General features: G+C 38.7%; 1 protein-coding gene across 5 annotated transcripts in view; it reads left to right on the top strand.

The window, feature by feature from the left end:
* Positions 1-3,684, top strand: part of fndc1 (fibronectin type III domain containing 1) — a 36,705-nt gene extending 33,021 nt beyond the window's left edge. For all 5 annotated transcript variants that reach the window (XM_067482533.1, XM_067482532.1, XM_067482531.1 and 2 more), the window contains 5 exons: positions 1,475-1,554; positions 1,891-1,920; positions 2,316-2,477; positions 2,626-2,748; positions 2,956-3,684. In XM_067482533.1, coding sequence (XP_067338634.1) covers positions 1,475-1,554; positions 1,891-1,920; positions 2,316-2,477; positions 2,626-2,748; positions 2,956-3,071 — 511 coding nt within the window. In that variant the 3' untranslated portion in view covers positions 3,072-3,684. The remainder of the gene's footprint in view (positions 1-1,474; positions 1,555-1,890; positions 1,921-2,315; positions 2,478-2,625; positions 2,749-2,955) is intronic.
* Positions 3,685-12,741: the final 9,057 nt, after the last annotated feature.

Genomic DNA, 12,741 nt, shown 5'->3' with positions numbered 1-12,741 from the left:
CACGGGTATATGTACAATTGCATGCGGAACAAATGTCCATGTACCAAAATTGCTTCATCTGCTTATGATTGATACATGTACTGCATCTGTTCTAGTAAAGCTGCTGAATTATATCAATTTTTTCTCTAAATTTTGAAATTACTGTTAATCAGGCCAGATCCTACAACTGACTTGAGAATTTATGTGATGCCCCACATCATGGAAATCTCTCTGAGACACCTCAAATGAGAGACATTTTGCTTCCCTTATCTTTTTAATAAATCAGTTCTTCTTTCGTCAGACGAAGCAAGACATTTGATGGCGTCCTTGAGCGTTTCAGACATTGTTTTGTTTCTGCATTTCATAATATACAGTACACGGGTACTTTGTGAAACCTCAATGCTCGCCTTTCAAATTTGTTCAGACTTACAAGAACAGGTTGTAATTGATTTCATTAGTTCACTAGTTTTAGAGATTTACTAGAGCTGTCATGTATGCAGAGGAGAAATAATATGAATAGGCTGAGTTTGGCCTGCAGCATGTGTATTTGTCAGGTGGTCTTTCGTCTGATGAGAGGACACTAGAAGCAGTGCTTTGAATGAAGCTGCAGGATCTCTGTATTAAATGTTTCAGATGCCTAGCTTGGTTTGATGTAGCATTTTGTGGTCTATTCAGGGTTTATATATTTTGGCTCACATTTTCTTTTTTTTCCTACTTTCTCCAATTTTGTCTTTCATTACATCATCTCTATGCAGCTGCCTTCCTTTCCTCACTCTCTCTCTGTCTCTGGTGATATGTATTTTGGTCACTTTTGTTACGTGGCTGTGATGGTTGGATCCAGGCCTCGAGGCTACACGTGGTGAAAGCCATTGGCTCAAAACTGACAGACCGTGAACAGTATGTAACCTGCCAACTCCACATATCAACCAATGAGCCACAATCTTAACACAACCTGGAGGGTTTTATGTTGATGGACAGAGGTGATGCACTGTGTGTGCAGACACCTGTCTGTCAATCATAGACAGTAGCCAGCCAGCCATTTTTTCCATCCTGACCCCTGTTCACCACAGTGTCCTTGAGCAAGACCCCCAAGTTGCTCCTGTGTGGACATATCCCTGGCTTTGGCTAAAAGTCAACTGGCTACATGAAAGTGTGAATATAAAACTGTACACACCCTGGTGTGGCAAAGTTTGCCAAGTCAAAGAAGTTTTGACTGGTGGTGGTGTTTTAAATCCTCTAGGATAGAAAGCAAAGTGAGCTCACTTCATGACTTTGTACTGTTGTTATCTAAATGCCTCACTCTCCGTTCTTTTTCTTCCCTTGAGTATGAGCCAAATAGACATTTTGTTGTGCAGTGCTCATTTTAAATCTATAAAAATCTGCCATGATTATTAAGAATTTCCCCACCTTCAACAATTTGCAACAAAACTATCAGAATGACACTAACTACTAAGATGCTCATTAAATTCCTTTGTTGTGCATTGTTTTTATTCAGGTACTACTTCAAAGTGCAAGCCAAGAATGTGTTTGGTTTGGGACCAGTCAGCGATACACTCACCTATGTTACAGAATCAGGTGTGTATCTGGTCAATAACTGTGAAGATAAACTTTGAGATGCCACAGTGACCAAAATGTAAACTTTTGTCAAACTTGCTCCTGTTTTTTTGTTTTTTTACTATACAAAAATGCAAACCATTTGTGCAGCAGGCAGATAAAAATGTCACGGTGGTATTCACTTTATTGCAATCCAAGCTTTCCACAAAGAAAAGCACACTTGAACTAGGAGCAGACTACCAGATGCACACTGCATTATAGGTTTTTTATTCCCATAATCAGGTGAATACATTAAACTTTGCAGTGCGGCCTGTGTGCTTTTCATTCCTGTTGAAATGATTGCATTCTTTCTTTCAGACGACCCTCTTCTCATTGAAAGACCACCTGGTAAGTCCATACAATGACTATATATCTCTAGCTTAAGGTCAACAAATCATTTCCTACTTAAGCTGTACTGCAGTTTTGAACAGAGAGCTTTTATTCTGCCTCAGTTTTTTTATCCTCAGTAAATTTCTCTGAATGCTACTGTGTATAGCCAGTAATTGTTTATTAGTTTATTTATAGAAACTGGACAAAATGAAATTAAACTTTATAACTTATAACTGCTTCTCTCCCCGAACTTTGGGGCACGTGAGCTGAGCTGTTGGTGAATGATTTGAGATGTTTGGGTGGCTCATAAAGTGTCAGCAGAGAAGTGTATTTTGTATTTTCTCCGTGATGCATGCATCACTTTCCTAGCATGATGCATTTTTCTACAATATGCTACGCTTTTCACTCCTCAGGTGGAGAGCCAATCTGGATACCTTTTACCTTCAAATATAACCCAGTGCACAGCAGTTGTAAGGGCAGTCAGTACGTCAAACGGACATGGTACAGGAAGTTTGTTGGTGTGGTTCTGTGTAACTCTCTGCGATACAAGATCTTTATGGGAGACGGTCTTAGAGGTAACTTCACATAATTAATTTAATAATTTCCCCTTACATTACTGCCTACAGTATCATCTGCTAAGATTTGTTTGTTAGTCTTCGTCCACCACAGAGCTGTTTTACATAATTAGAATGTGCTCATTTTGATCCTCTCTTGACTCTACAGAGCCTTTTTACAGTATAGGAGACACATTTGGCCAGGGGGAGGACCACTGCCAGTTTGTGGACTCCTACAGGGATGGAAGGACAGGCCCGGCCTACCTCTCAAATAATCTGCCCTCAGCACAAGGTAAACAAGAACACATTGCAGATTGCACATTTGTGGCCATGATATTTTGACCTCATGCATTGAGCTGGAAAAATGATTTATAACTTAACACCAATAACACCAAATGTTTATCGCCACGTAAGTAAATCTATATTAACATAATAGTAGTTACCCTTCCCTACCCTTCCCTTTTTCCCTAACACTATGTGTTTTTGTCTTCTGTTGCAGGTTTTTATCGTGCTTACAGACAGGAGCCAGTTACATTTGGAGTTATTGGTCGACGTACACCTCACGCTTTTGTGGGTTGGTATGAATGTGGGGTGCCCATCCCTGGGAAGTGGTAACACAGTAAGAGGATGAGGCATTGCTACTAAGGGCAAACCATTCTGCATCCTGCTGCAGGCTCTCACCTTCTCTGATCCTGCCCTTAAATCAGACTTTTGCCTGCCACAATGTAAAGACACCACTACAACTTTGTTTCAGCTTCACAGAAAAAGAATATAATACTTTTAAACAACTCAATGTATATCATTAAATGCACTTTTTATATAAAGCAGTCTGTATATGAGGGAAAAAGAAGCATGTGTGCTCTTGCTTAGTTCAACTTTTGTTTGAAAGTGTCCTTTTACTATTCGCAATGATCCCACCGACAGGTCGTCACCGTATGTTATTTATCTTGTCAATGATGCAAACACAAGGTCCAACCAGAGAGACTGGACCAAAGCACAAGCTGCAGACTGTACGAATAGCCACCAAAGGTGTGTATAGGTCTGTTCATTTCCATTTGTGAGATTTGAATTTCTTGATGTAACTGCTTCTGACAGCTACTTTGTTCATGTGTTCTTAAATCATCATATTGTTTTTATTTTGTTAATTACAAGAATTCATTCTTTTTATTCTGAAGTTACTGTGTAAAATTTGTGTGTATACTGACAAAATAATAAAAGATCAAATATTTGCTCAGGAACTTTGGGAGACTGAATAAAAGGCTCTATGGAAAAGACAGCAATCCAAAACCATGCATCATATCATTCTCTCATGCTGCCACATGTTTTTCGAGCAAAAGCTTCACTTGTGATCTGCCTCTACTTAATCAACCTAATGGAAGAAGTGAGTAACAGACGAAGTGTGTTTGAGCCAGTTGGAATGGCAATAATTAAAATATGATGAAACGTCAAAAACAACACATTGTAGAGAGGCCTTGGTGAAGGAAAATATTGAAATATAAACAGCTCACTGGTGTGTTTTAACACACTCCCCTATGAATATTCAAACTTTTGTGTTAGATTTGACCTGCAGTAGCGACATGTTGAATCAGTTATAATGGATGTGTTTTGCCGAATTTGAAACTAAATATAAATCAAATTACCTGGCAGATATGTTTGAATCATCTTGTAATTTTGACAAATTTAGATAAAATCTCTTCACTGGAACTAGGCTTTAATATTCATGGTGCTTGATTTCAACATAAATTATAGACCATGAGGCTAAAATAATAAAGGTAAAAATATAATAGGTGGGTCACCACCACAATAAACCAGGCGGAAAATATTTCCCACATACAGCTGAATGAACGGAGAAGTCTTTTTGTGTCTGTCGCAAATTAATCATTACTCCATTTTTAAGATTTTCAGATTAATTCTTAGCTGGGAGATTGATGCTGTTTCCATACCGTGCAACAGCAGAACCAGTGCTGCCCTTTTCATTGCTTGTTAGTTTTGACTCTATGAGTAAAATTGATGGTACCCAGTAGCAGCCAGGCTATTTAGTTATTAAACATGTGTGTACAGCTGTGCCACACTGCAAAGCATAACAGATGACTCTTATTAATCATCATCACTCCTCTGAGAACACAAAAGAAGCTTTCTGACCCAAAGAGAGACCTCATTATTACCATCCATCTATCACATGGACACCTAATACTGGATCCTGTTGATATCTATGTCAGAAATGTGATATATCGGTGGAAGTGCTTTCCTCTGAAAACATCATCATCAATTTATTCCATTACAGTAAGGTGATTGTATTTCTCCCTTTCTTTGCTCAACATTATTAAAAGCCTGTTCAGCAATCTCTTTTCTGAGCGGCCCAGGTGGATGTTTCTGAGGCTCTTATGTGCTACAGCGGTCAGATTCAAAAGACACTGAAGAGGAAGAAAGGAAAGGACATGAAATATTTCCGCCAAGCAGTGGTGTAGAGATAGTAGTTGATTTTGGAACGATAACAGCAATTTGTCAACACTCTGTTGTTGGTAAAAACATATTTTCCAGACTGTGTGTGCATAAAAATCTTGGCTACCATGTGTGCATAGTGAGTGACGAGCCTCTGTTTGCCCCGAAATAGTTTTATTGGCTGCAGGTTGTTGTGCCATTTGACCGGAGCAGAGAATATTTATGTTTTTAATTCTAAGTGCAATGGGGAACCCCTTCCTGAGCTGAGACATACGATGCACTTAGAAGAAGTGTTTGCACATGAATACCTGAGTAGAAGTAGAAGACAGACACCAAAGACAGGAGAAAAAGCCAAAAGAAGAGACGGGAGGACACACATCATAAACGTGTACATGAAGGTTTGTACATCTGCTGCACACATTAGAGACGACAAAGTCATTGTGTGTGTGTGTGTGTGTGTGTGTGTGTGTGTGTGTGTGTGTGTGTGTGTGTGTGTGTGTGTGTGTGTGTGTGTGTGTGTGAAAGAGAGAGGGAGTCTCAGTGAGAAATGATGACTGCTGTCAGGGGTAAGAAGAAAATAGATAAACTATTCCCTATACTCAGGCATGACGTATAGCTATGAGCAGGGAAGCAGGACTGTGGTCCAAAAGTTTAACTCTGCAACGTTGCTTCCCCATGAGGCATCGCTTTTTGGAAAGACCTGAAACACATCATTTAGAGCATGGGATGCTAACACCCCTAGTTCAGGCATTTTAACAGCCTCTAAAATTATAAAATACAAACCAGCATTTCAAACTCTTTTCACACTCACAATGAAGAGTTTTTCCCCTCTCTCATTAAAAACTTATTTTATCCTTCCTCACCATTAGACTTTAGATATAAAACTGCATTGATATGTTGAATCTGCTTTGACCCAGTGCATGCAGCCAAAAGACAACATGAGAACAGAGGAGGATGAAATGGTGGCTGCCTTTCTGTCAGCATCGACCCCCTTCACACATCTACAAAAACAGCCCCAAACACAAATGGAGCCATTTTAAATTTGTAAAAAGAGGTTAAAGTTTAGCTCATTGTCAGCTAAGCTAACACTATGACACCCATCCATAATGGCACAGCTCTAAAAGCATAAAATGTCTGCTATTTTCAATGGGTGTCAGATGCTCTTTTATAGTTTGCTGCCAACGTCTGTACGCGAAGAACACTGCAGATCCTTATTAAAAAAAGGGCAAAAGGCCACTTTGCTTGATTGATTCCAGACTCAGCTGACTATGTGCACGTGGATCTTAAGTTATAAATTCAGCTACTCTTCAAACCGGCTCCTTAATGCCAGTGAGAGACTCTTGTCATTACCATATTAGTTTAGCTCATTTCCACCCAATTGAATGTAGTACAAAATTGCTTAATTAGAGGAACATTAATGTCTCAAAAGAATAAAAAAGATGTGGTTGTGGAAGAATGCAGGTTTTCTAACTGTTTTCCACATGCTACTTTTTTGTGTGTGTTTCTTTCTGGTAGAAGTGGGTCACACGGCATTAGGACTGGAAAAAGTTAGACTTCATTCTAGTGAGCTGAAATCATCACAAAGAGACTCGGTGAAGGTTTAAAGCAGAAAAGTAAAAGAGAAGGGGAAAATCAGATATTTAAAATCAACAATTTTACGAGTCATGTCATGTTTTATTTCTGTTATATGTGTACAGAAAAAATTTTGCCAAGTGATATTTGATAGTCTGTGAAAGTGATTTCTGTTTTATCAGTAGTCCTTCCTCCTGATATATCAGCGCCTTCTCACAGAAAAGGCTTGTTTGTTCTGTACTGTGTGCACTGCTTGTTCTTGTGAAAGAAAGTGGAATGAAAATCAATCTGTGTTTTGTAAATCAGAGGTATATATTGCTCAAGACCATCTGATGGATGAGCGTGCTACATTCAGTTTCTGTTTAGCTGTGCAGACCCTTGAGAGAAATAGTTGGCTCTTGCTGAAAGCAGTGTTCTGTTTGGTGCTGGACAGGCTGGCATCTTAGTTGGGTGGACCTTAAAACCAAAACAAAGAACTGAGAGACATTAAAATGCTGGAACTGCAGAGATTTCACACATTCATTCAGATTTTGTTCATTATGAAAATGAAGTATTTTGTTATTTTCTCTTTTCTGTTCAAAGAAAATGCACAATGGGTTCAAATATTTTAGGGCTGACTTTCACTTGTATGTGGATTTGGGTTTTAATTTGTTCAAGATATCTGATGTAACAGCATCATTTGCTGATCAGTTGCTCAGTTTGGTCCAGCTGCAGACAAGGCTGGACGCAGCAGCCTGTGGGATGAGAACAAGTCACACTATGAGAACTTTAACTGAACAAAAAATATGGGGTGTCATTAGAAGCAAAACATAGAATTTGATTTGTAGAGGAATATTGGAGTGTGAGGATGCTTTGGTTAGTTACCAGCTACTTGTGATTGACGAGGAAGGCCCCTGACAAGCTCACCTCTAATGTTTCAACTCTGTAAGGATGTATAAAAACACATTACATGTACTGGAGGAGAGGCTGGGCTGTCAGAAGAAAGCAATATTCCAGGGGAATATCCTGTATCCTCTGCAGTATCAGTTGGATCAACAGGAACAAATTGCACAAACAGGAGCCATAAACAGAAAATGACCTGTCCGTTTGAACAAACCTTTCATGAAAATAAATGATCTGGGACTTATCAATTGCTCGGAGACATAATATTTACCAAACACCAAGAACACATAACATGCAGGCTGTAGAGTCACAGACTCTGCTGTTTTGCTCACAGCTCCCTGTTCTTTTAATGGGGTTTGGATGAGAACTGGGATCTTTTCTGTTCACTGGTCTGAGCTCATTGTAAAAGTTGGTTATACACTCAGTCTGCTGAGACTTGGGATTCTGTCATTCTTTTGGCACACAGATGGTTCACACATAAGTTAAGAGCTAAGAAAGCTCTGCATCTAAAGTCAACAGGCATTATTTTCATTTTGAGTTGACAAAAGTAAGACTTTTGTTATCTCAATTTAAGGGCTACAGTTACACAGATGATGTAAAAGTCTTACATGAAATGTTTACCTCTGTGTCTCATTGCCTATTGTAAGACAAGCAGGAGGGGGGGGGAAAGGCAGATACACACATAAAATTAATGTCATGAAATCCCGTGGGAGTCTTTAAATGCAGCTCCTGTGCCCCAAGAACAATTTGCCAGGATTCATTTAACTTGCTTTTTTTTTAAAAGTAAACACCCTCTCCTAGGAAAGACCAGTTGTTTTATGATTCAGCACACCACAATCTAAGGTAGTAAAATTGGGATATATTTTAAGGCAAAATGATTTCCAGGTAATCAGGTCAGGCTGGGAGAAAGTACTGCTCCATATCCCAGTTCTGTCAACAGCTAAACTCCTTTAATGACATGGATGTCTAAAATTACTTTATGTGATGGAAACAAACCTGGAAAAACAGAAGAATTTAGACATCATTAAGTTGAGTATTTTTTTCTTTGCTTTGCTTAAGCATTGACAATGATTGCTGCTGACTGTTCTCTAAGGCCGTGTGTGAGGTCTGAGGTACATTTAACCTCACCATGAGTCACTATATGCACACGCAACAGCCTATACCTTCTGTATGTATACAGTATGTAAAGAACTGCATGCTCACTTAATTGTACTGTAGTCCTTTATAGTACTAATATAAGCAACTGTTTTCTTTTATTAACCCATAAACCATAAGCTTGGGGTTCAGTATTATAGGTAATTGTTTCCATGGCATTGGTTTGTTGGCTCACTAAATAACAAAATTATTATGTCAACCTATCTTACATCCTGTGCACTGACTTCTATGTCTTTAGAAGAGACAAGTGAATATTGGATGAGGGGAGAGGTGAAACTGAACTGCAGTTAGACCAACTCTTTCAGAAAACACACAAAAAGTTACATTTATGATTGATTGTCTTTAACTGTTCTGTCTGATCTGACTAACTCTAAAAAAAAAAAAAACAGAAGAATAATTAAAGCCAGAGCTTAGTGTCAAACAACTTGGGCCTCATTTTCATACCTTCTGCCATCTTTCGCATCACTACTACAATAACACTATACTCTCCAGCTTAATTGCTGAGCTCTAGAAACCCAAGCAGTCAGAAGATCAGACGGTTTGAAACAAGAGAAACCAAACAGTTTGTTGTAAACATCTATCGCTGTTTGCTTGTAGTTTTCCTCCAAACAAAGCTGTATGACAATCTTTCTAAACTAGTTTGTTTACAACTAGACTGATCAGCTGACTCTTGGCTCTCTGCTGGACTGTTGCTGTTTTCTCAGCGGTTGTAGAGTTGTCACGACTAATAGAAATGATGGGCAAATTTATTGAGACCCTGGGTGGATTCATTTTTAGTGTGAAGCTATAGCTAGCTGGATTCTGAGACACTGCATATTGTACCTTTTATGTAAGGGAGAACATCAATCAGGCATAACATTGTGACCACGTTTGGAATGGTACTGGAGAGCATTATAAGAATAGCTGGTTCTAATGTTATGACAACCCTATTTAAAATGAATGAATTGATCAAAACACAACCACCTCTTGTTATAATGCACTCCAGTAAGACTCCACTACCCACTTTGACCCCGATTATAAACACATACTGTAGTAGAATTATCACAATTCAGTTTCAATGTAAAAACGTACATATTCTAACCTAGAGTTAGAATTCATGGCAGAGCCACTGTGGTGGGTTACGTTAAATGGCACAGATAGTCATAATGTTGTGGCTGATTGGTGCGTGTGATTGGTATCAATATTCTGATCTCAGTGCGTACAGAGTCGGCTGCAATAGTAACGGAACTTTAAACAAGATCTAAACTTGATCACTATACCAGAGTCAAACAGCCTGTTGTACCTACAGCAGGTGTAAAATCAAGAGCCAGTGGAAAAGAGGTGGCATAAGAAACAAGAATGTATATTTCTGATTGACAGCTGAGCTGACACCAAAATATAGCCACCTATCAGATAATGAGCTCATCTGACACTGCTGCACAGTTTAAATCTTTGGATTAAGGTTCATGAAATCACTTTCACTGCTCTCTTCACGTGCCAAGTTGCTCACATTTTCTATTGCTTCATCATTATCCTCCACCTCTGCAGCTGATACGAATACGTCATTGGAAAACGCCATGAAAGCCAAGGCCAGGAGCAGCTTTTTGTGATAATCAAAACACAACACTGGCAGGGCTATCTACCTATGACAAGTTTATTGCTTTGGAAGACATTTATCTCCATGTTAACTTTCCAACATTTGTCTGTATTGTTAAGTTTGAATAGGGTGATTTCATCAGAATCATCAAGGTTACTACTACAATGCTCTAATAAGACATTACCACTAAAATACTTATCCCATTACAACATGACATCCCATCATAATTATGTGCAAAAGCAAATATGCCAGTAAAATTCATTTAAATTGTTACTGCCCTAATTTTGTAACTCAGCAATGCTTCACACTTACTTACATTTACACTGGGGAGATGTTCAGGATTGAAGGATTAGTTTAAGATCAAGATGTCGATAAAAAGATTGATATTCTCTGCTTAGCTGGGTGGATTGCTTCCAAGTCCCACTGTTCCAAACTTTTAAGTGAGAGTAAATTTAGCTAAATGTGATATTGATCGTTCAATCAATAAAGGGTTCTAAATTCTTGACTTTAGCCTCACGTTTTACAAAAGGTGCTACATTATAGGGCATATGTTGTTTTGATGCTTTGGATTCACTCACATCTAAGCCAAATTATTGTAAGTAAGTAAGACGGTGTCTAGTCACTAGAATAGGTTAAATTCTAACCACACAATAAAATAAGACATGGCTGGCAGTTGCTTAACATAAAGCAGACGTGCCTCTACATGCGAGAATGGCATGGAAAAATGTTTTGGTTTGTTCTGTCTCTCTCTCTCAGCTCATTTATAAACCTGAGAAAATCTGACAAGTTGACTTATTCCTCTTTGCCATGGTTTAGATGAAGGGGGACTATGTGCGTTGCTCTGTTGGAATTTATCCCCATATGTCTCTGAGCTTTTAAATTGTGCTTCTCAGCTGCTGTGATCCTTCAAGGTCAATCAGCATATAGGCCCAACATCAGCGAAAGCAGCTGTAGCAAATAATTATTAGCATTTGTTCAAACCGGCTACGTGCTATTGCAGGAGAGCTCACATGTTGTGGTTGAGCTAGTCAACTGCCAGAAGATGTTATAAAGTGACTTATTAATGTCACACTGTATTGTCCTGCATGTCGAAACCCACCAGATGCTCCACACAAGTTAAAACAAGTGTAAAGAATTGTTTGCAAATACTTTTTTAATTAGGTCGACAAACTCTTGCATTACGCTTTGTGAATTTCACATTTTACATTCTTCTCTCTGAGACTCAACATCATTTTCATGTCTTTCACGCTTAATCCCGCCCTGTCTGTCTTTTTTGGGCTGTAAATGCTCCACCCTAGTCCCAGTGGCTGAGGGGAACAGAGGGCACAACAACACATCTGGATTTGCATGAAGTAAATTTGCATCATCAGTAATGCTCCTGACAGACATTGTCACTCATCAGTGAACAAGTACTTCTGTGTGCAGGCATATGCTCCTCATATGCTCGCAAATGGATCAAATACAAACAAGGCAGATACAAATATAATGCACATATATACATGACTACATGAATGGAAGTGATGCTTGATCCAGACATCCTAGTCGTCCAGTGTCTTACAAATGTGAAACAAGGGATCGAAGATATGTATTGCTCTCCTCCTTTCTTGGCAACTGCAGAACACTCCTAAATCTGAAGTTCAAAAAACAGGGAAAAACATCACATCTTGAAAAGCCATCTCATACCAAAGGCAAGTCATACATGGAAAATTTTGAATGCTGTTTCCTGAGGAGACTTCCAAGGCAATATTTTACTTAATGTCTTATTAATCACGCTACATTAAAAAACATCCTTGATTGTGGAGCCAAGAGATATTGTGAAAGAACAGGCACTGTTCTTCTCAGGCTGATTGTCTTAGTCCCACAGCTCTAGATGGAAAAGTCACATCAGAGCAGGAGCTGCCCAGCCTGGCTAGACGAGGATGATAGATTGCCAACAAACAGAAGCACATGGGAGGGACAAAAGCAGTACACCATAAAGTGTTTACGAATGTTGGGATGCAGCTTTACGATGATACGACTCCTATTGTATGTTTGTTTTAAATGCATGCATTTACACCAGGCTCCACGAATCTATATTGTTATATTATCAGTGGACAATCGATGATATAACCAGACGATGTAACCAACTGGTCAATTTTTGGTAAGTTTATGACTATCTATGTCCACATGAAGACAAGTCAACATCACCATTTTGTTGAGGGACAGTCATTTCTTTACCATTAGAATCTGAAAGGCGACCAAATTAAAACCAAAAATAGACACTGCTATTATGCTGTGAGTCCATAATTATCATAATATCATAATCTTTCCAGCAAACTCTGACTGCTGTGATCTAGAATAGATCGCCGGCTTTCGGCTTGTCCCTTCAGGGGTCACCACAGCGGAACATGTTCCACACGTTGATTCTGCAGAATGACATGTATGTATGTATAATAATTTATGTTAATCTCAATCATTCTTTTATTTTTTAATTAATCGTTGTCAGGCATTTCAGCACTTGGGGAAGGCCTGAGAATCTCTGACAAAATGTTCCTGTTATGTTCATTTGTAAATCCACAATATAATCAATTTTACTCAACTGCTAGTATTTAAAAGTTTTAAAATGTATCTATTTCAGCATGAAATTTTGTTTGCAATAATAATAATAATATTAAAAAG

This window comes from Channa argus, chromosome 17, assembly GCF_033026475.1.
Source record: "Channa argus isolate prfri chromosome 17, Channa argus male v1.0, whole genome shotgun sequence".
Classification (NCBI taxonomy): domain Eukaryota; kingdom Metazoa; phylum Chordata; class Actinopteri; order Anabantiformes; family Channidae; genus Channa; species Channa argus.
The sequence above is the reverse complement of the archived record's forward strand: the minus strand, read 5'-3'. Positions and strand labels throughout refer to the sequence as shown.